The 24,006-nt window shown below is 43.2% G+C and overlaps 1 protein-coding gene across 1 annotated transcript; it reads right to left on the bottom strand.

Moving 5' to 3' along the window:
- Window positions 1–47: 47 nt before the first annotated feature.
- On the bottom strand, window positions 48–23,803 carry FYTTD1 (forty-two-three domain containing 1). The gene is made up of 9 exons (XM_073359124.1): window positions 23,558–23,803; window positions 18,410–18,541; window positions 12,718–12,863; window positions 8,919–9,031; window positions 6,155–6,251; window positions 4,935–4,999; window positions 3,828–3,902; window positions 2,752–2,878; window positions 48–917 (listed from the first exon to the last, which is right to left on the bottom strand). Exons 1-9 carry the CDS (start codon window positions 23,796–23,798, stop codon window positions 822–824), a joined length of 1,092 nt encoding a protein of 363 aa, XP_073215225.1. The 5' UTR covers window positions 23,799–23,803; the 3' UTR covers window positions 48–821.
- Between the last annotated feature and the right edge of the window lie 203 nt (window positions 23,804–24,006).

The raw sequence follows: 24,006 nt of genomic DNA, 5'->3' as shown, positions 1-24,006 counted from the left end.
TTTGTGAAAACCTAACAAAGGAACAGAAGGGTAGAGTTTAAACAAAATGCAAGAGAAAGTTCCATTTACTGAGGAGGCAGATACAATATGAACAGCTGCAGTACAAGCTTCTCCCACACTGCCCAACCCTGACTTTGAGGGACCACTTTTAAGGATGAGTAGTATAGTCTTCATGCCTGTTAAGTATCTGGCCTCTCTGACAGTGGTTTTACTTTTTCAAATGACGATGCAAAAATTTTAATCTCCAAGGGGAAAAAAAACCAACTTGTGTCAAAAGCACAAAGAATTACAACCAAACCCCTATGAAGGAAAAGGAGGCGGCTATGTCTTGAACAGAAATACTCACACTCAGGCTTTATGCCAAACTGCAATCTGGAGGGAAGCTTTCTGGCAGACTCTCTGCCCCTCTGAAAAGAGAGGTTTGTAATGGAAATGTTGACACAATCTTCACTACAGCAGGATTTGAGGAGCAGATATTGAATGTCACTAACAAAAATAGTTAACTTTTGCCTGCCATTTGTACTTGGGCTGTGAGGGGAACTGAAATAAGTCTATTGCCTTGATCACCAGCTGGGGTTACACAAAATCTGTTCAGATCAGAACACAACACCACTTACCAAGCCGATCAGTTGCCCCATTTTTGCCTAAGTCATTGTGTCTTTTTACTATTAAAAGTAAAATCAATAAGGATATTTAGTTGTGTCAGCATCCTAACAAAAAGTCTGGAGAACTTCAGTGACGTATGCTATACTCTTCTGACCACTTTCATCCCAGTTTCTCAGATCGGTGGAGTCTTTATATATGTGTCCTTTCCACAGCCTCTAACCCACTGTTACAAAACGGCTTCCTTTGTTCTGAGACAGGGCTGTTCTTTGTTCCTTGAGGATCCCAAAGCGCTCATTCAAAGTCATTCCAGTCTGTAAAACAAAATCATTTCATAATAGAGCTTGCAAAATATCAGACTGATCTGTTACAATACCAAAGTTAGGACAATGAGTATCACCCCTGCCTAGTTCTGCTCAATCAGATTTTTTTTCATCCATACTGAAACAGGCATCTAAGGGTTGTATGGAAACAAATACTGAAGATTAACTTATCTTGTTTTCCTTCTTTTGCAGTATTTAAAAAAAGATGAGTAGAATATATTAACTCTATTTATATGAGATTCAAGAACATTAATGCAGGTCAGTAAAGCTGAAAACAGAACTTTTACTACACAGATCTGTTCTCCATACATATTAAATTACATCTGCGAACTTCAGTGACTAATACAGGTTTTTACTATTTTACACTCCTGTTGTTTTCAGACTCCACACAGTTGAGAGAGCAAACTGGATTCTATTCTAACAATTCACTTATTGCACTTTGTTCACAAGAACACTTGCAATATTCATTACATGCGATTCCCACAAAGCAAGATTTGATCTGGAATCACTGAAAGTCATACAAAACAACAACGACATTTTTATGGGGTATTGTCCCAGTATGATTTTAGTTTCACCACCTGTGACATTGACGAGTTACCACCAGTCTGAACTTGTACTTTTGTATTTCCTGATATTCTGAATGTCATTCCTCACCCCCACCCCTTATTTAGTTTTCCTTTTCACTTAAGACACAGCTGTTGCATAACTGTAGAGTGATGTAATTCAGTCTAGCAAATTTGTTAGATACAAAAAGCCCAAATTCCTAAGCCATAAAATGGCACAATTTTGTTTTCCTAAAATGTCAGATTTTGATGTGCTCCACTCTGTAGACCGGGGTGGGCAAACTTTTTCGCCTGAGGGCCACATCGGGGTTCCAAAACTGTATGGAAAGCTGGGTAGGGAAGGCTGTGCCTCCCCAAACAGCCTGGCCCCTGCCCCCATCCACCCCTTCCCATTTCCCCCCTCAGAATCCCTCACTCATCCAACCCACCCTGCTCCTTGTCCTCTGACTGCCCCCTCGCGGGACCTCCTGCCCCTAACCGCCCCCCCCCCCCCCGGAACCCCACTGCCTATCCAACCCTCTCTTCTCCCTGTCCCCTGACCTCTATCCACACCCCTGCCCCCAACAGGCCCCCAGGGACTCCCACACCTATCCAACCTCCCCCTGTTCCCCATTCCCTGACCGCCCCCAGAACCTCCACCCCATCCACCCCTTGCTCCCTGTCCCCTGACTACTCCCCAGAACTCCCTGCCCCCTTACCATGCCGCTCAGAGCAGCATGTCTGGCAGTCGTGCCACCCGGCCAGAGCCAGCCATGCCGCCAAAGCGCTGGCGGCACAGCAAGCTGAGGCTGCAGGGGAGGGGGGACAGCAAGGAAGGGGCTGGGGGCTAGCCCCCCCGGCCGGGAGCTCAAGGGCCAGGCAAGATGGTCCCATGGGCTGGATGTGGCCCGCGGGCCGTAGTTTGCCCACCTCTGCCGTAGACTCAGGAGCCATGGCACTGCACATAAACAAAAAACAATAACTAAATTCCCAAGGAGATTTTCTTCAATTTTATACATATGCAAAAAAGTTTCTGAAGAGTCATTGTTTTCAATCCTCATCTGAAGTTGAATTAATCAGATTTTTTAATAGGAGGACCACGGAGGTTAGGTACTTGTCCAGAGTAACACAGCAAACTAATGCCAGAACTGAAAGCAGAATCAATAAGCCTAACGACAAGTCCCCTACTTTAGCCCGAGACAAGTCTATTAACAAGGAGCCCCACACCTCTTTTATTTATAATGTTGAATCACGCCAAGTAAGGGTTAGGAAACAGCTTTTACCTGTTTTCCAACACTGTTGATATCAAACTGCAAAGTAACTCCTTTGGGAATCTTCTTCTCTTCTGGTTGCTCCTTGTTCATTAGAAATGGGGGCATAGGAATACGAGTTAACCGTGGCTTCTGGGAACTGAAAGAAGACTATTTTTAAAATGGCACATTGAATAAAGGTTGATGTAACAATAATCAGGTGTTACTGTCTACAAAGATGTACTATGAAAAGACAGGAGACCACACCTCCAAGTAAACTGCCAATACCGCAACAGAAGGAAGAATTATTAGAATATGGTTGAAACACTGACTGGATAGTTGGGAATGTTTGATTTCAAGGAGGCAGAGTATAACCATTCATCCTGTCACTGAAAACTATCTATCCGCAGATTAAATGGGCTAAAAAGCAGGGAGGGAAGAAGAAGAGAGCCAGTATTTTAAAATTAAATATTTGCATATTTATTTTAAACCTCTAGCACTATTGATATATAGTGATTCTTTACTGTCAATTTTACAAGATTTAGCTATAAAGAGCAAGGCTGGTGCAGTTCCCTTTTGAGGATAGGTACCTCTGACCAAAGGTTTGCTCAGAGTTCTGAAGCTGAACACTAAGAATCTTAATATACAGCTGTCTTGTCCAATTTACAAAAAGGAACACAAGAATGTCTGTCTGATTTAAACTCAATTCTACAGTTATCTCTACAAACTAGGGAGGATTCAAGTACCAATTCCTGGACATTCGGTCATTCAAGACTTGGTGAGGGAAGGAGAACTCAGCCTAGTTATGATGGGGTAGAAGGTGTAGGTGAAAGTTTATCCACTTAGTAATTCTAAACTGCCACAAAAACTTTTCAATTTAAGCCCACACCAAGCTCCTAACTGAGGAACCTCAAAGTGCATTCCAACAATTACACATTATCTGAACACAGATTGAGAAACAGAAAGGGCCTGATTTTGCAAAGCTTCCATAGACAGAACTCCCAATTCAAGCCACTGGGAACTGTAAGTATGAAGAACTTGCTACACTGGGCCCAGACACAATACCTGGAGTTATGAAGGAAGAAGATTGTTTGGAATGTTCTACTCACACTGGGGATGGGATTGCTCCAGGGTTGTCAATAGATACAGTCAGAATTCCTCCATTTGTGGTGGAAGTTCGCCATCTAGTTTGAAAGCATAGGAATCACTTATGCAGGCTGAAATTCCAGTGTACCATTTGGGCTTCACATGAAACGCACGTTCCTGACTAGCCACTATTTTAAAAAAGTCTGTCAGAACTCTAGAGTTTTCAGAGTATAGGGTGGTATACCAAGACTACATACAACCAGGCACAAGCTACACATCTATATGGACCACTAGCAGACTGAGCACAGGCCTTTGAAGCCACTAAATTGTCCAACTATTCAGAGCAGCTCCAGATGACATTGGTGAAGAGTACCAACACATAATCCACCCTAGCATTTCAATAATTGCTAGAGCAATGGTGGAAGTTTCTGAAAATATTGAGTGCAGATAAGACCAGGTAGGTCCATCAAATCCAACAGTGAGTCTGAAATTCTGTGACACATGCTGCTCTCATATGAGCTGTCTATTCTTCCTACTATAGCTTGCAGCAATCCCTTTTGCTTATCCATGAAGAGCCTGGGAAGTGGAGATTCCGTCTTTCCTCAGAGACATGTCTATCTTATCTCCCTTTTCACACGTAGGCCTGGAAAATGGCTGGTCTCACTGATTTTAAACTGTTTTACAGGCTCTGGATTTATAAATTTGGTACAGTAGCTGCTACATCGACAGGAGGGGAGAAACTGCTGTCCTATATAGAGCCTAAATTAAAGTTTTAAAATGATAGAGCCTTGGGAGCAGAGCTTATTTAGTAGCTCTGAAATTGGCAATAGATCCCTCATTCCTGGGAGCATCTTCTGCAAGTGATCCTTCCAGTTAAACGAAGAGTTGCTGTAAAAGCAGGAAGGTAGGCGGGAAGAAGGGAGAAAAGGATGAAAAAAACTGTTTCCCACCAAACACATAGTACATCATCCAAATTCACGTCACTACTCAACTCAGAAGCCCACAAGAGAAGGTTCCAGTTGCCACAACAGGAGCAAGTTACAGTACTCTGGATACAGCAGGACTAAAGCAAAGCAGTTTAAATGAATAATCCCTTAACTGTAGCTCTTCAGCTGAAATATGACACTTACTGGCGAGTTCTCTTTGTTGCCTGATTATCCAGAAGTTCTTCTACTGGCTGCACTTGTGCCTGCACCTGAAAACACAGAAAGATGTGTACAGGATTTGAATACTGTTACACTTCCTGATCTGGCAGCGTGAGGTTTTAAAACAAGTATCTATGAACACATCCAAAAGATGTGTACCAAAAACAGACCTACAACTGTTCAACTGCGGACAGTCACCTTAGGCCCCAGAAACTCATATTCCCTTAGAGCATAGGCAATTTTTATTAAGGGATTAAAATAAAATATATTTGCCAAAAAATGTAACCCAAAAGACAAGACACGGAGGAGAGAGATTTTATCCAGAGTCATAAGGACCAGACAGGGTGGAAACTTACCCACACACAGGGTTGGAATAGAGGAGAGAGATTCACAAACTGGGATGTGGTGAAAAGAAACTTACTATAAGAGATTCTGTATCTAATGTCACTGAATCCCCCTACCAGTCTGCAGTTTTATCACATTTGGATTGTGTTTTTTAATCTCCACTGCTGCAGTCTGAAAAATCCTCACTAAAGCAAGTGACTCCACATTGACCCCTGCATCTGTGCAGAACCCCACTGAAGTAAGTGGTGCTCATGTGTACCCATGCAGTGCCAGTTGCAGTTAGGGCTCAAACATATAAAGGAAAAACTTAAAAACCACTTCTCTTTACATTCTTAGTTATTTGACTGTTACTTATGAGGCTGATGGTTATACATATTTATTGTTAAACCATATAAATCTATATCAATTCATGATTTAAGGCTAAACAAATCTGCAATTCTGAAGCTTACTGCTTTCCATCCTTCAACTAAAGGCAACTTTAAAAGCCCATACATACCTTTAAACAATTTACCTTCAAGAAGCAGCTGCAAGCTTGCCACTATCCTGAAATACACACCCCAATTCCATGCACCTCAGAATGATTCAGCTGTTTTTGGGGTACAGAAAGACTCACATACTGCTCTACAAGAAATCTTTAACTCAAGATGGGACCAGGTTTGTTCCTGGAATGGTAAATATATGGTTCCAAGATCACTGGAAGTGTTGTCTTTTCAGAGATCAAATAAAACACATCAAATGAGTTTATTCAGAGTTGATCTAGATAGTCTGATCCATCAAATGGGGGGCTGAGGAAGAAAATTACATTCATTTTAGAACCTAGTGCACAGTATTCATTTTATTTAAGAAAATTTTTACTGTACCTTCAGCCCCCTCCTGAAGAGGAAAGTTGCTTGACGCATGTCTTTCTGCTGGTTTAGTTTATTTCCAATTCTGGCAAAAGTGGATGGTATATTACTCCTGTAACATTTTACAAAATAAAACCAATATCATTATCAAAAACGTCTATGGACAGCCAATTTTTAGAGAAAAATAGAATACTGTGGATAATGGAGTAAAGAAGCAAAAGTCTCATATTCCCCAATGCATCACTAAGAAAAGTCACACCCTAGCTTCATTTAGAGACTGAGCCTTTCAACTTTGTTTGTCCCAACTAAATATTTAAATGGGATAGAGCGGGTTTATTAAATCTACATTTTTCTTTTAAAAGACACATGGAGTTGTCACGACTACAGGGAAAACCGCACCTCAGACCACTTTTTAGTCTCTCTCTCAGGTGCTCCCTTTAGGTGATAGGCCTGGCTTCCTGCACCTCATTTTGAATGGAACCGCCCAGTCCAAACACACTCAGACTGGATCTCTGGCCTACAGTCCCCCTGGTTCCCAAGCATGTTAATGACACAGGGGTAACTTAGGTTCGACACCTGTAAGAGTTTCTCTCTTCAGGAACCTTTGCATGAGCACAGAAACAGTGTCTTCAAAATAAAGCATTATTTATTCATTCCTCAAAAGGTATTTAGGAAAATGGGCTAACAATGAAAGTCCTAGATGCATGCCTCCTTACCTATGTTTAACCTTTCTATTCATAGCTCAGGGACATCCAGCTTATCCTCATATCTCAGAGTTGATTTGGGAGAGCCCATCTGTTCTGCTCAAAGCTGCGTACTCCCGCGTCTCTGTGACCATCAATCTAAACATCAGTTTTTCCTCTGCTGACAACTGACTTCCCCTTTTTCTCCCAGGGTTGCATTGCTCCCTCTGGATGTGGAGGCCCCCCAACAGGTCCAAAGTGAATGGACTCAGAGAGGCTCACAGAGAGAGACTGGTGTGCTGAAGGCTCAGAGGTGTGGCTGCAGGAGGAGGCAGTGCCTAAGGCTTAACCCCCTGAGAATGTGACCCCCCAAGGAGGGCTGTCACACTGAAGGAGGTTCCTCCCAGAGACCGTACGGAGCCAAGAGAGCATGGGTCCTGTGAGTCTGTGACAACATGGTAGCAAGGATGGTTGGCAAATGCACCCTGTAGACGATTAGCAGGTAGACAGCAAACTCGTTGCTTTGGTCACAGCATCAAAATGAGGGTAAGTTACCTCTCCCATGTGGAGATGGGCAGGGACTAACCCTGGGTCCCACACTTGCTTGGCTACCTTGCTTGTAACAGCAAGCAACACACCATATACAGTACTTTGCAAATATTAATCCTTCCAAAACCTAATAATTACGTAGGGGAAACAGAGATTCAGTGCAAAGAGGTTAAGTGGCTTGCCAAAATCTACACAAATCTGTCTAAACTGGTTTCAAATCAAGCATTCCCAGCTCTCCGGTCTTGTGCCTCTCTGCAATGTGTCCTGTTTAAATGGTGTTCCTTGAGAGATTAGTATACCAATATAAGTCAATCTTTTAATTTAGCTCTGCCCTCTAGAGAGAAAACTGCCTATTTTTAAGTGAGAGATGAATGATAATAAAATTGTTGAAGTTGTTTTACCAAGTTATTATGCTCTAATTGCCAAAACCATTTTGGAAGACAGTAGCAGATTTTTTCTTTTTTTAATGATGGAAATCTGGAGACCTCCAAGAACATCTACTAAGTTACTTACTCCTGAACAAAATGGGGCGATATGGAAGGGGAGGAAGGAAATCAATTGACGAACAAAGATTAGGTTGATTTCCTTAAGTGGAACCAGCCCAGCTCTCTAATGAAGTGTGTGATACATCCAATATTTGGATAGAAATAGAAAGTAGTCTGAGAAATATTCTACCCTAAAACAAAAATTTAGCCTTATGCATCTCATGACTCCACAGTCCACATATTTAGCATTTCCACTTGAACAGGACAGTAGAAGTACCTGGTTTATTTTGGCCGAAACCAGAGAATCCCTGTCCACATACAAGAGTTGGATGGACAAACCCCCAAGTCATTTGACTCACAATAGAGTGAGACTACACAACATACATTTTACGCTGCAAGTTACTTACTCTCTTGCAGCCTTTACATTAGAAGGCCCTAGTCTCAATGGAAAGTCTACAATTTTAAACATAGTATTCAAAAGGTGAAACAATAAGTGTTTCAGGTGTCCCTAAACCTCTGACTACCAGGAGCTGGGACTGGACAACGAGGGATGAATCACTCAATTGCCCTGCTCTGTTCATTCCCTCTAAAGCCTCTGCCACTGGTCACTGTCAGAAGACAGGGTACTGGGCTAGATAGACCATTACTCTGACCCAGTATGGCCATTCTTAATTTCTTAAGTGAGCCAGACAATTAATGGGATTCACACCAGTAGCTATGGGACAAGGTTTAATATTTAGTATGCACCTAAGATTCCATGTATTAACCATTTTTATAGAGCTGGAACACTTGAGCTACATGCATATTAAATGAAGGTAAGTACCAGGTGTAAGTGAAGAGAGCTGCTCCCTAACAGTTCCAGGAAACAACTGATCCCATCATCAGGGAACACAAATCAGGGTACTGCATGAGGGCTACTAACTGTACAAGATTCTATCCTACTACTGCTGCCAGTCTTAGCTCTCTTGGTCCCAAGTCAGCACTGCCAGAAACAGAACTCCTCATCATTATCGAAGGGATGAGCTGGAAAAGGCATCTCAAAACAGCAGTTAGAAATCTCACCTCCTGTTTAATGGGACAGGCCTCCTGAGAGCTGGCATTTGTTTTCTCTGCAATTCAAAAGGCCTCTGAAGGGTCATTTTCCTTTTCAAGACTGGGTAGTTTCGCTGTGTGTTCTTTAAAAATAAAAAAAGAATTAAATATCCAAGTAATAGTTATTTAGATGGTGCCCTTTCACAACTCATTCAAAGTTAATGATATCAATCTAAATCAGTGGTTTTCAAACTCTTTTTCTGACGACCCAGTTGAATCATAGAATATCAGGGTTGGAAGGGACCCCGAAGGTCATTTAGTCCAACCCCCTGCTCGAAGCAGGACCAATTCCCTGTTAAATCATCCCAGCCAGGGCTTTGTCAAGCCTGACCTTAAAAACCTCTAAGGAAGGAGATTCTACCACCTCCCTAGGTAACGCATTCCAGTGTTTCACCACCCTCCTAGTGAAAAAGTTTTTCCTAATATCCAATCTAAACCTCCCCCACTGCAACTTGAGACCATTACTCCTCGTTCTGTCATCTGCTACCATTGAGAACAGTCTAGAGCCATCCTCTTTGGAACCCCCTTTCAGGTAGTTGAAAGCAGCTATCAAATCCACCCTCATTCTTCTCTTCTGCAGGCTAAACAATCCCAACTCCCTCAGCCTCTCCTCATAAGTCATGTGTTCTAGACCCCTAATCATTTTTGTTGCCCTTCGCTGGACTCTCTCCAATTTATCCACATCCTTCTTGTAGTGTGGGGCCCAAAACTGGACACAGTACTCCAGATGAGGCCTCACCAATGTCGAATAGAGGGGAACGATCACGTCCCTCGATCTGCTCGCTATGCCCCTACTTATACATCCCAAAATGCCATTGGCCTTCTTGGCAACAAGGGCACACGGCTGACTCATATCCAGCTTCTCGTCCACTGTCACCCCTAGGTCCTTTTCCGCAGAACTGCTGCCTAGCCATTCGGTCCCTAGTCTGTAGCGGTGCATTGGATTCTTCCATCCTAAGTGCAGGACCCTGCACTTATCCTTATTGAACCTCATCAGATTTCTTTTGGCCCAATCCTCCAATTTGTCTAGGTCCTTCTGTATCCTATCCCTCCCCTCCAGCGTATCTACCACTCCTCCCAGTTTAGTATCATCCGCAAATTTGCTGAGAGTGCAATCCACACCATCCTCCAGATCATTTATGAAGATATTGAACAAAACCGGCCCCAGGACCGACCCTTGGGGCACTCCACTTGATACCGGCTGCCAACTAGACATGGAGCCGTTGATCACTACCCGTTGAGCCCGACAATCTAGCCAGCTTTCTACCCACCTTATAGTGCATTCATCCAGCCCATACTTCCTTAACTTGCTGACAAGAATACTGTGGGAGACCGTGTCAAAAGCTTTGCTAAAGTCAAGAAACAATACATCCACTGCTTTCCCTTCATCCACAGAACCAGTAATCTCATCATAGAAGGCAATGAGATTAGTCAGGCATGACCTTCCCTTGGTGAATCCATGCTGGCTGTTCCTGATCACTTTCCTCTCATGCAAGTGCTTCAGGATTGATTCTTTGAGGACCTGCTCCATGATTTTTCCAGGGACTGAGGTGAGGCTGACTGGCCTGTAGTTCCCTGGATCCTCCTCCTTCCCTTTTTTAAAGATTGGCACTACATTAGCCTTTTTCCAGTCATCCGGGACTTCCCCCGTTCGCCACGAGTTTTCAAAGATAATGGCCAATAGCTCTGCAATCACAGCCGCCAATTCCTTCAGCACTCTCGGATGCAACTCGTCCGAGTTGAAGAAGACTGAAGAAGAATCTTGAAGAAGATTGTTGATGCCTGTGACCCAATGGAGCTGGGAATGAGGGGTTTGGGTTGTGGGAGGGGGCTCAGGGCTGGGGCAGAGGGTTAGGGTGTGGGGGTGAGGACTGCAGGGTGGGGCCAGGTATGAGGGATTCACGGTGTGGCAGGGGTCTCTGGGCTGGGGCAGAAATGCAGGAGAGAGACAGGGCTCCAGGCTGGGGGTGCAGGCTCTGGGGTGGGGCCGGGGATGAGGGGGTTGGGGGGTGCAGGAAGGGGCTCTGGGTTTCGGGGGGGGGCGCTCAGGACTGGTGGAGGGGACTGGGGCGCAGGGTTACCTCCGTTGGCTCCCGGTCAACAGCAAAGAGGCAGACTTCCCACCTGTCCTGGCACCGTGGACCACACTGCACCCCAAAAGCGGCCAGCAGCAGGTCCGGCTCCTAGATGGAGACATGCAAGCAGCTCCACACAGCTCTCGCCTGCAGGCACCGCCCCCACAGTTCCCATTGGCTGGGAGTGTGGAGCCGGTGCTTGGGGCAGGAGCAGTGCACGGAGCCCCATGGCCCCCCTGCCTACAAGCTGGACCTGCTGCTGGCCGCTTCTGGGGCGCAGCGCGGTGTCAGAACAGGTAGGGACTACTAGTTTTTACTGGATGGCCACCAGGGTCCCTGGGTGCTGAGCAAGGCGACTCAGTGCCATGCATTCCCAAACTTTGAAAACCACTTATCTAAATGTCTCATGGATTACTTCACTGAAGCTGATGGACAGATTTACACCATCAAGAGAATTACCTCTTTGTTATTAAGATTACTTATTCCCTTCCTCCAAGCCCTCCCTCACCAAAAAAAGTAGTCATAATCTAAATTTGACCATCTGTCCAAGACCTTGTTACAAGTTGTAATTTAGAGAATATACTTAAGCATAACTTGTATACCTCTGAAAATATACACTACAAGCAGTTCTAGGATCCTTAAAGAGTCACCATGGTTTCAGCAAACTTTGTTAGATGTTACATCAATTCAACCATACTTTCCTTAGTGTTGATTCTCCATGTGTAAAACACTTCCCTTCCTCTTATAATTAGCTTGCTGCTCCTCCTGCCTGAATCCTTAAGAATATCACTATCCACTGTGATGTCAAGGATCACTTCCATAATTTTGATGAATTCCATATTCTAGCATACTTGCCACATGAGACGAGCACACCGCCTGGCCTAAGTCAACTCAAAATTAGAACCTTGCTGTTAAGTTTAAAAAAAAAAAAAAAAAATCTACTACATTTGTCAAAGACTTGGTATATTCAGTCTTGGACCTGTGCCAGACTATTTCTGCTAGACCAAGCAATCAGTAACAGATTTAGAGTCTGCTACCTCATGGACTACCAGAACTAGATACAAGTTCTGTATGCCATTGTAGAGAGAATCTCAGGTTTCATATGGCAGTTTTTTTCTGTTCTTAACTTTTGCACATCACAAGTAAGCAGAGGTTAACAGCCACATTCTGATTACTTTTGTTACTCCCCCACCTATACTTGTTCTAGGATTTTAATCACTTCAGAGATGATTATTCCAAAATGCCTTCACTTCATATGATACAAAGCATTATATTCTGGCTTTAAGTGTTTGGGATTATAGCTCTAAACTGAAGTCAGATCTGAAGTAGGGTGAAGGAAAAGCTAGATAGTATTCAGAGTTAGCATTTAAAATTAACATTTTAATGTAATGTTAAGGGCTAGAAACATTGTTGTAACAGTATAAATGCATTCAGGTCTAGTAAATCTTTCAAAGAACTGGTCTTGGACATGTTATCATGACAAGATTTGCAATACCTAATTTAACACAGATGTGTTTTACCAGATACTTGTGTTACCATTATACTATAAATACATTTAGATATTTTAAAAACTAGTCATTCTAAAATCTTTTACAGTCTGCTTGTCACACTAATTATTCACTTCTTACTTTAGGAATAACTCTCCCATTGCCAAGCACAGACAGTTATACAAGGTACAAAAATTATATTCCTACCTTCTCACTAAGTGGTTGTCTGTTCAGAGGACTAATCCCTCCACGTGAACCTAGCACTTTCCTCGCTGCCAAGCCAGTTATAACTCCATAGGGACGCTTCTTCCCTGTTGCCCTCCTTCTGCGTCCCAAACGGTTCTTACTGAAACCTACAGTGGAAAAAAGAAGCACTACTAAACTGTTTCAGAAAGACACCATAGCCTATAGCCTTGGGCACATGATATTCAGTGACTGCTAGCTACTCAGTTACAATGTAAGCTGTGAAACAGACGTTTTCAAAGCATGGGGCATGCTGCCCTAAGGGGGTACAACAAGGTTATGGGGGGGGGGATGCTGAACAAGTGGGTGGGGTTCTATGCAGATTGTTTCGCCAGGATCAGGCTCCCTGCCCATCTTGCTCCCCCTCTGCTGCAGCCACAAAGTGGCAGTCACCCTCTTCTGGGGAGGCAGACACGGACTCTGAGTGGGGGGCTGCAGGCTGCACCCTGGGAATACTGCCCTTTCCCTGAGAGACAGAGACCCCTGCTGGCCCCAGCCCTTCAGCACAGCCTGAGGGCACAGAGCCCCATCCACATCCCCTAATGGATAGGGCCTGTGCAGGGGAAGCAGACAGGACCACGCTGAAGGGCCCGGGGCAGTAGGGTATTGAGTCTGGTGGAGGGATGGGCAGTACTCATGGGCTGCAGCCTTCTCTTCCCCTCCTGACCCCGGCCCTTCAGCATGGTCTCATTTGCTTCCCCGCACACGGGGAAGGGGGACAGGCAAGGAGCCAGGTCCTGGCAGCCAAGGCCACCTGACCACTATAGAGAATGGAAGGCTTCCTTAACTGCTACATGGTGAGTACCCCCACCCCCTATTGTACCATTACTTAAAAAGAGGGAGACATGCATGGGACATCAATCTCTGAAGAGGACACAACAAAAGAGTTGGGGAACCTCTGTCTTAAAGCAAAAGCTATTAGCCTCATGTTACAGATAATGATGCTACATCACATAAGTCAGTTCAAGGTTGGCCTTAAACCAAGAAGATAACTGAACCAACTCCCAATATGGACCATGCAGTTTTCCTGCACTTCATTGATCCAGCGTGTTGAGAACTCTATGGCAGAGACAATCAATAGGCCAAATCCGGACTGCCAGATGCTTTTGAATGGACCCTGCAATCTTTTAAAAATCACAATAATGATAAGTAAAAATTATTTTCTTCTCTGGAGTCTGGAACTTGACTATACCTTGACAAAAAATAGACTACTCCTACTCTATGGCATTTGTCCAGAAACAGTGTTGTAGGATGAAGATTCCACTGTTGGGTGCAGAGTTCCAGGGAACCAGCAGCACCCCATCCGGGTCTATAAACAGTAACTATATCAGACCATAGCCAAACAGCACAAAATGGCATATTTTTATTTCAACTTTCTGATCATACAGCAAGCAACAACAGTTTGGAAAGTCCCAGCTTATATAACAGGAATTACACTCAGGTGTGATCTACACTGACAACATCTACCATCCTGGAGGGCCCAGCTGCAACAGCAGGCTCCACAGCAGGATTCTAACAATTTGGTTTTGTGCTATAAGTGAGACAGAACCACATTTTAACCATATTCTTAAATAGCATTACACCCTGCGAAGACCAAGATTAATAGGATTTGAGAACACAAGTTGGTCTCCCTTCTACAGTAATGACCAAACCTTGCTCTGTTTTTGCTCTGTTTTAAAGGGGAACACAGACTGTTATATACATGTTCAAGGACAGATTTTTCAGTATATAATGGACTGGACATTAGAAACCAGAGGTAGATCCCTTCATTTTAGGTCAGCAGCACCTAAAGTACTGTAGGTTTCAGAGTAGCAGCCATGTTAGTCTGTCTGTATCCGCAAAAAGAAAAGGAGTACTTGTGGCACCTTAGAGACTAACGAATTTATTTGAGCATAAGCTTTCGTGAGCTACTAAAGTACTGTAGTTACATCTGACCAAGGCATGGAGGATTGTCTCAAAGTGACTTCCTTCCTATTAGAAATGGTATGGAAAGCAAAAAAAAAAAAATGGGTGAAGATTTTTTAGACTGTCTTCTACTAACTTCTTCTGCTCACCCCCCACCCCCAATCTCTTGCTCCTCTATCCTTGATGTCCTTCTGAAGAAGCTTGACAGCACATTAAAAGACCTCCAGAAGCTCATTTCTGCTATTCTGCCCATGAATAGCAAAAGATCTGCTGCAGCATCATTCACCAGGTTCCATGTATTCCATGATTCCACAGTTCCAGTTTACAGTATCCACCCCTTGCCTCAGAATTATGCTCCAGAACCTAAGATTTCATTTAAAGTTTCCAGTCCTCATGGTTGTGAAGATCACTTTGAAAAAGTGAAGTGAGTATAATCAATGCAGCAGCTCTTCTTAGTCTGCCAGCTTGAAATAGCAGGTCTGGGATGTATGAACTGTCCTACTCATCTCAAAACTTGCATTTCACAATCATTTTCAATTTGAGCACTAATTATTATATTGTTGATTATTGCATCTGATGCAGCTTTGGAGATGAACTTTGCCTGATGTATTAAGTACAACACTGGACATGGAATATCGGCACTTGGCAACATTTCATATGAGGCTTTTCTTCACGATATTTTCCCCACACACATATCTCTAATTCAAGATATTTAAACACATTTCTAAATTACACAGTGAACACTCCTTACACATTTGATCCAGGCTACCCTAGTAAAAAACCTGAGGCCTGAAACAGACGTATGAGGGAGCATCCACGCTAACTTTTACAAATGTGTAAAATACCTTGAATTGGGGGTAAAAAAAGTATAGTAAAGGCCATATAAGCTGCAGCAGAGCATAGCAAAAAAGGAACTAGATTCAAGTTACTAAGGAATTCACAGTAAGAAAATGTTTAGTCAATACGTTCCTATTTTGGTTTCAAAGGACCTAGGCAATGAGAAATACCCAAGAACCAGATGTGACAAATGAGAATAAGGTCTAATTTTTTTTTATATATTGTGTGATTTGATTTCACTGTTCAATTCAATTAACTGTCTGAATGCAGAGAGTTAAATCAAAGGAACCTGTAAAACGTTTGTTAAAGAGCCAAGCAAGAAAAGTAATACAATGAGACAAAGAAGAGCCTCAGGTATACAGCTTCAAAGGTGTGTTGACATAACAATGGTTTTGCCCTTTCCAAAGCTGAGCCTAACATCAAAGAGTAAATTAAATCCTTATAGAAGCTGAAAGATACACAGACAGACAGTTCGGTGAATGGCCAGAGAGGCTAACTAGTGTGTCAGTGAAAAAGCGAACAGGCTGGGAAGACTCACTCAGAGACAGAAAGAGTATAATGTAAGCCGGAAGTGTGTTTCTCCCAATTCAGAAATGGGGAGTAAGCCGGACCTGCCTGAGTTCTGGATAGAGAGATTAAGTTTAAGGAAATGTGTGTAGGACTCTTGTTTTGTATTGCAGCCCTGTGCACTTTGTACCTTTGGGTGGAAGAATAAATGCTTTGTTTTGAAGAAGTTGTTTGTGAGACACTTTGATCAACTGCTGTCCCACGCTCCCAAATTTGGACCCACTGAAGTAGTCTTGGTTGATATCCAAAGGGGCCGTAACCCAGATCCTAACCTAAGAGTGAGAGAATTGCACAATTCCACCCCAGGAGAGATAGGCTCAAGGCCTGACATCTGTGGGGGTGCACTCAGACCCCAAGACAGGACAGTGGCGCTGCTGGTTCAATTTAACAGTGTCAATAAAGATGAATTAAAAACAATTATTGCTCTATCAAGGCAGAGATATGATATTTAATATTCTGGGAATAAAGACCCCCAAAACAAGATCAGTGAATGGCAACAGTGCATCAATGCCTGAACAATGAGTCAATAAATGAGTAGCTGTTGATATGCTTTGGAGAAGAACTGTTCAGAGCCTTAAAAAGCATCCATGTGAAATGAGTAGGGCTCATTTCCCCACTAGAGGTGATCCTGTCTAGTTGTGCAGGAAAGAACAGTTAGAGCTGATTTTTTTTGAGAGAGACAGATTTCAAATCTGAAAAAGTTCTGTGACATTTGCTTTTTTTAAGCCAGCTCTAGTAATAGTGAATACAAGCCAAAGAGAGTAGTTCCCCAAGAGACTACGGGACTGTCAACGTAACTGTATTTAAAAGTCCAATCTGCATTACTAAGTGCCATTTAAGATACTTGTAATATTTTCTGTTCTAATTTTCATGTTTGCTGTTAACTTTTTCATTTAGCACAGCTTGGTCAGTGAAAGGAGGCTAGTATATTTATGATCAATTTCCAGTCAAAGATACTTACTCCTTCTTATGCACTTTATTCTAATATTTGGGCTACAAACACAGCAGAGGTGCATTTTTAAAGATTTCCAAACAAAATTTATTTTAAACTAACAATCAATTTTATGAGTTAGGTTTGGTTTTCCTACAAAGCCTATGTTTTGGGGCTAAAACACATAACCCATTACTCACACACTATACATACTTAAGTAACAAATCAAACATTTTTGTATTAGCAATTGTCTCCTTTAGTTTCTTACTAAAATTCTGCTGTATCCCTAAGAGACAGCTGCGAGCTTAAGTTAAATTACTTGCTACAAAATGAAAAAATGCAAGTGAAATTTTTAAATGCCTCATAATTCGCTTTAGTGCATCATCAATCAAAAGCTTATTCTTTCATTAGAATTAGACAGTTTAACTTTGTATAGCTTCCATTATCCACAATGCTAAGAAGGTACAAATAGTTACCTTTCAAACCACCAGTGTCACAGCCACATGTCTAGTTAGTGCCTCAGGAGCATCTGAATACAGTCTACTGGAAACATTCATCACTACCAATGAAATCTTTAACAGAATTAGATAACAATGTAGACTTAAAATTTTCAACTGTACACCTTACCTCCTCTTCACTGCCCTCTTTCCCTACACCTCTAGTCCACTGTAACACTGTGGACCTGCAAAGTGAGACATGGCAAGATCTTGTGAACAAAGGAGGAGCTGGAGCAGCTTCTCTCTCAAGCACTCTGATCCGTCCTTTTGTGCATTCTGGAGAGTAAAGAACTCAGATTTCACTAAGTCTCACTTTGCAGGCTTGCTGCATAGAGGCAGTATTCCAGTCTGGAGTAGGGTACTGAAATGCAAGATATGTAGATAGCAGTTGCCTTTGTGAAAGGTCTGATAGGTAGATACAACTTAATTAATGTAACAGTTTGGTTCTGGTTTACAGAAAGTTTTAGGGATTGGCAAGGACTCCCGGTTTCTCCACCTTCAAACCCTGACCATTGTGATATCCCTCTCTCCCACTCCTCAGAAGAGGGTTAGAGGGATGTAGTTCACAATATACTGTCAATACAACTTCCAGGAGAAAGCCAAGCCAAGAGCAAGACTCTCTGACTCCTGGAAGAGGTGCAGTACAGCCACAACTCCTTTTTTCCATAGAAATCTAAACACTGAGCCCACGTGGAAGCACTGACACAGAAAACTTTTTTAAGCGGATCACAAACTAGAGCTGAATTATAACTTTAAACTCCACACATGACAGCATTTGGAAGAGACTGAGTGAACTATTAAGTCAACCCATACTTTTTCATAAAGTACAAAAAATGTTGCTACATGGCTTTACTTAGTAGGTGACATTTCACTGCACAGTAATTATGAGAACTGTGTTGTATTTTTGTAAAGTACATACCTGTCTGCTGTTGGATTCCCCACCTGGTCCCCCTCATCCTGAACTGTCGAGTTCCATTCTGTTGAAGCCTTCTGTTCATTTTGGGGGAATACTGCTTTCTCTCTTCTTTCTTATTCAATTTAATTATATCATCTGTAAAAATAAAGGTTTTATGATACACTTTAGACTTAAGTATTTTAAGTAGCAATAAAATCTTAGGTGCTTTCAGTTAAGCCCTATAGCCCTTACTCAGGCAAACTCCCAGGGTCAGTCTTTTAGGAATAATTCTCAATGGGAGAGTAAAGATGGAGCCAGGGCTACTTATTTGGCCCTTCAGATTTATTGGTGGGGATGTCACCTGCCACTCACTATTCTTTCTAGTATTTCTCTTGCATTAGGTTCTCTAAGACCAATAATGAACATTAAGCTATCCAGTGAAGACTCAGCAGTTAGTAGTGCCCAGAGAGTGGCACCAGTTTTTCTGCATTGTACAATTTTTTACATAGATAAGTTACTATTACAGTCAAGTTGCACTACTGTATTCAGCATAGATATACGAAATCTTCATTTTTTCCATTCTTTTAAGGGCAACAATATTCAAAAAGCCTTACTCTGGGCTTCACAGCATTACTCTCATGCTACCGTTTGAATAATTTAAATTAAACTTTCTCCTAAAACAATAGCCTCATTATACAATGTTTTGCGGAATGCATTTATTTATTATATATATATATATATATATATATATATATATATATATAGTGGCTATTTGCGGAAGCTATTAAAGTAACCCAAGTTCTGTAGATCATTTTAATAGCTGGAAATACGTCAAGCATACCATTTTTGGGCTAACTGTATGGAGGAACCAGAAAAATCTACTTCTCAAAAAAAAAAAAATCTGTTTCAAATGAAGTGTCCGGGAACACAGTATAATCAATCATACAAAGTCAGAAAATACCAATATTCCAGAAATATTACTTCTATAATACTGCCTGGTCTATATATTTTATGCTACGTTACAATATTTAATCAGAAAAAAGACAAGATACTATGACATTCATACAAAGCAGCCCAGTTAGCACTGGAATTTTAAGCTTCCAAACATTTATTTAGTCCATTTTAAACACATTTTAAAGCAGATGACCCACCTACCACATCACTTTAGGAAATTTAAAGTTTAAAAAAAAAAGACAACATATTAGACTGCAGAACAACTGACAATTCAAGAATATCTTTGAAAACACATAGACTAAGCAGGTGAAATAATATCTTATTTCACCAACAGAAATTGGTCCAAGAAAAAAGCTTTAGAGCTCCATAGAGCTCTTCATCAAGAATCATGAACTCAGGCCTTGTCTGTACTTACAGCACTGCAGTGGGGCAGCTGCACCATTCCAGCGGTTAGTGAAGATGCTGCCTATGCCAACGGGAGAGCTTCGCCTGTTTGTGGTACTCCACCTCTGCAAGAGGCAGTAGCTATGTCAACAGAAGCCCTGTCTACACCAGGGTTAGGTTGGTATAACTATGTCGCTCCATACCTCGAGGGATGTAGTTATACCAACATAAGTTCCTAGTGTAGACCAAGGCTCAGGCCAGGTCTACACTACAGACCTGTCAGTAACTACATTGCTCAGGGTGTGAAAAATCCACACCTCTGAAGAACATAGTTATACCGACATTAACTCCTCTGTGTAGACAGCGCTATGTCGATGAGAAAGCTCCTCCTGTCAACAGAGCTACCGCCTCTCAAGGAGGTAGATTAACTACGCCGACAAAAGAGCTCTCTCCTGTCTGTGTAGGAGCGTCTTCACTTAAGCACTACAACTGCACCAATACAGCATTTTAAGGGCTTGTCTACACTACTGCTCATATCGATATAATGTACATAGCTCAGGTGTGTGAAAAAGCCACCCCCTGAGCGATGTCAGTTATATCAACCTAAGTCCTGTTGTGTGCAGCAGTACGTTGGCGGGAGAACAGTTACCACCTCTCACAGAGACATAGTTATTATGCCCAAGGATGTAGTGCTTCTAGTGTAGATTAGCCCTCGGGACAGACCTGGTCTTCAACAGAGACATGGGGTTTGTGTCTCATTACAATAATCTCTAATCCACTAACTCTCCTTCATCCTATGACTGCAGACATGTTAATTGGCCACTTCATTTTGAATGGTTTCTTGCAATCTGTTCCACCGACTTCCTTCGGAAAAAATAAAATCAATCTAGGAAAAAAAACTAATTTTGTCTTCCATCATGCTTAAAAGTAAGCTTGATTCTTACAACACGACCATTTGTTGCTACAGAGAAGGTTGTGAATTCCCTAACAGTGCACTTTGGAGATACATTTAAAAATAAGAGAATGACCATGATCAGATTAATCTGCCTTCATTAGTGAGGGAGACTGAGCAAAGATTAAAAATTGCAGATGGTTCAGAGGAATAATCAAAATAAATTAGCAAACTAAAAACCCAGCCTCAGATCAGTAGCAGCATAATATGCGAGCATCAGAAAGGGTTTTAAGCTTTATTGGTGTTGGAGCAGAGACAATTAACAACTTTTCTGACACCATGACAAATATGGGATTTCATATAATCCATGATCCTGCCAACCCTACAACAGATTACAAGCCTTTAGGTGAGGGACAATTGGAATGAATGATTCTATTTTCATGTAAATTACCCCAGTAAGAAATTAAACTGGAGACTAGGGAAAATATGAGGAGAATAATTTCCAAACAAGGTGTCACCCCATGATGGCACATTAGCAGTACTCTGTAAACTATTGCTATTGACACACCCATAGTAAATCATTACCAGATAAAAAACTGGACCCAAAGAGAAAACATTAAAGTGAGACCAGAATGAAACAAACTAGGCAACCAAAATAAGTATCTCCCCAGAATCAGTGTGTATCATAAAACACTATACACAAAAATCAACCCCCTATCCTCCCACATTCCTACCTTTAAGGGAGCCCTGAACCAGTGTTTTATAAGTTTCGCCCAAATGAAGGACTGGGTTAGTCACTTGGCAAAGCCCACTTGATGAGCAATAAAAATGGGCAAATTGTAGCCACCCTCATATTTTAAGGTGACCCGCAAAGAAGTTTTTTGCATCTTCATATTCATAAAGGCAACATGAAGTTGTCGTCCCCGCCCCCAAAGAAAATCTCATTTACATAAAACAAGTCAGGTCGTCTTCTCCCCAGAATTTTGGGAAACTTGATGGTTGGATAACTAACAGGATTAAGACATCACAGATTCAAAGTAAAACTGAATTGAGAAAAGATATGAATTCTTTTAGGCAGAGTGCTTAAACTCAGCTGTTTTGGTTAACTGCAATTAAATCCAAAGTCTCCTTAAGAAAAAGAAAAAAGCTCACTTTGCTAAAGCCTGAATACCCTGACCACTTCAATGGTGAGTTCACCTGTATTTCTGAGGCTCTGCCAATGGGTCAAGCACCAAAAATAGGCAAGGCTGGCCATTGCTAAGGTTAGAGATCCAAACAGCAACTTTCCTTCTGTCAGGGCTCCTTCCCCACTCTGAAGTTTAGGGTACAGATGTGGGGACCAGCATGAAAGACCCCCTAAGCTTATTCTTCCCAGCTTAGGTTAAAAACTTCCCCAAGGTACAAACTTTGCCTTGTCGTTGAACAATATGCTGCCACCACCAAGCGTTTTAAACAAAGAACAGGAACCACTTGGAGATGTCTTCCCCCAAAACATCCCCCCACACCCTACACCCCCCCTTTCCTGGGGAGGTTTGAGAATAATATCCTAACCAATTGCTTACAAAATCATCAAAGACCCAAACCCCTGGATCTTGGAACAATGGAAAAATCAGTCAGGTTCTTAAAAGAAGGGTTTTATTTAAAAAAAAAAAAAAAGGTAAAAATTATCTCTGTAAAATCAGGATGGAAAATACTTTACAGGATATTCAGATTCAAAACACAGAGGATCCCCCTCTGGGGAAAACCTTAAAGTTACAGAAAACAGGTTTCAGAGTAACAGCCGTGTTAGTCTGTATTCGCAAAAAGAAAAGGAGTACTTGTGGCACCTTAGAGACTAACCAATTTATTTGAGCATGAGCTTTCGTGAGCTACAGCTCACTTCATCCGATGCATACTGTGGAAACTGCAGAAGACATTATATACACAGAGACTGCCGTTTCCACAGTATGCATCCGATGAAGTGAGCTGTAGCTCACGAAAGCTCATGCTCAAATAAATTGGTTAGTCTCTAAGGTGCCACAAGTACTCCTTTTCTTTTCACATAAAACAAAAGATAAACTAATCTACCTTGCCTGGCTTACCTCTACTGGTTGCAATATTGGAGACTTGGATTAGGATGGATTAGAGAAGATGGATTTGTCTGGCCTCTCTCAGTCCCAAGAGAGAGCAACCACGTAAACAAAGAGCACAAACAAAAGCCTCCCCCCCAAGATTTGAGAGTATCTTATTCCCCTATTGGTCCTTAAGGTCAGGTGCCAGCCAAGTTAGCTGAGCTTCTTAACCCTTTACAGGTAACAGGATGTGGCCTCTGGCCAGGAGGGATTTTTTTAGCACTGTATACAGAAAAGGGGTTACCCTTCCCTTTATATTTATGACACCTTCTATGGGGGGCAAAAACAGGCCTTTATATAACAACAAAAAAGGGGGCACAAGCCTGGCTCACTGCACTGGGCCTAGTCCCCCTCCCTGAATATTTTCCTTTGGAGGGCATGCCGGACCAGGCCTTCCTCCCTTGGGGGAAGGCTGCCTCCCAGCCCCTTGAGCCAATGGGCCTGAGTGGGACCCCCAGGTCCCCAACCGCTGTGCAATGGGTCCCACCCGAGGCCAGCGGGGCTGAGCCACCGGCTCCCCACCCCCACAGGGGAAGTGGGCTCAGGAGCTGCCCCCTTTCCATGAAGCAGGGAGGGACTCGAGGGACCAGGCCCAACCGCACCCCCCAACCCGCCTTGGACCCGCTCACCGAGCGGGCCCGGCCCAGTGCGCCCCCCCCCGCCCCTGTCCGTGGTCGGGTCCGTGCCAGTCACACGCTGTCCCGTCCGCGTCCCCTCCCCCGTCACACATGGTTCGGTCCGAACGACTCCCCGCCCCCCAGCCCCGGCCCGCGCCCCAAAGGCGGCGGCCTCGGGAGGGGCCGAGGCGGCCCGGCCCGCGGCTCTCCTCACCCAGCGACATGTCGATCTTCTCCAGGCTCTCGCTGCTGGCGCTCCGGGCCGCCGCCGCCGCCGCGGAGAACCCCAAAGGGGTCGCCCCGACACGGAACCCGTTCATGGCCGAGCTGAGAGCCGCCTCCCGTCCCTGACTGAGACAACGGCCGCCCACTCTGCGCACGCGCGGTAACATCCGACCCCGCAGCCGGAGCTGTGGCTCGCAGGCGCTCGCGCGATTAGACGGGCGCGTGCGCATTCAATAATTCGCGGGGGGGGTCTGCGCAGGAGGTCTAGTTCCTCCGGGAAAGACCTGTGGTCTCAGCCTCAGTACGCCCCCTGCAGGTCAGGAGGAGAATGCCAACCCAAAGTAGGCTAGTGACTTCCCAAGGGGCCCATGTGTAAACACCCTCGCATACGACTAAAGACCCTGTGCAAATGCCCCGTGAATGATTAAATACCGCCAA

This window comes from Lepidochelys kempii, chromosome 9, assembly GCF_965140265.1.
Source record: "Lepidochelys kempii isolate rLepKem1 chromosome 9, rLepKem1.hap2, whole genome shotgun sequence".
Classification (NCBI taxonomy): Eukaryota; Metazoa; Chordata; order Testudines; family Cheloniidae; genus Lepidochelys; species Lepidochelys kempii.
This window is presented reverse-complemented; position numbering and strand designations above follow the sequence as displayed.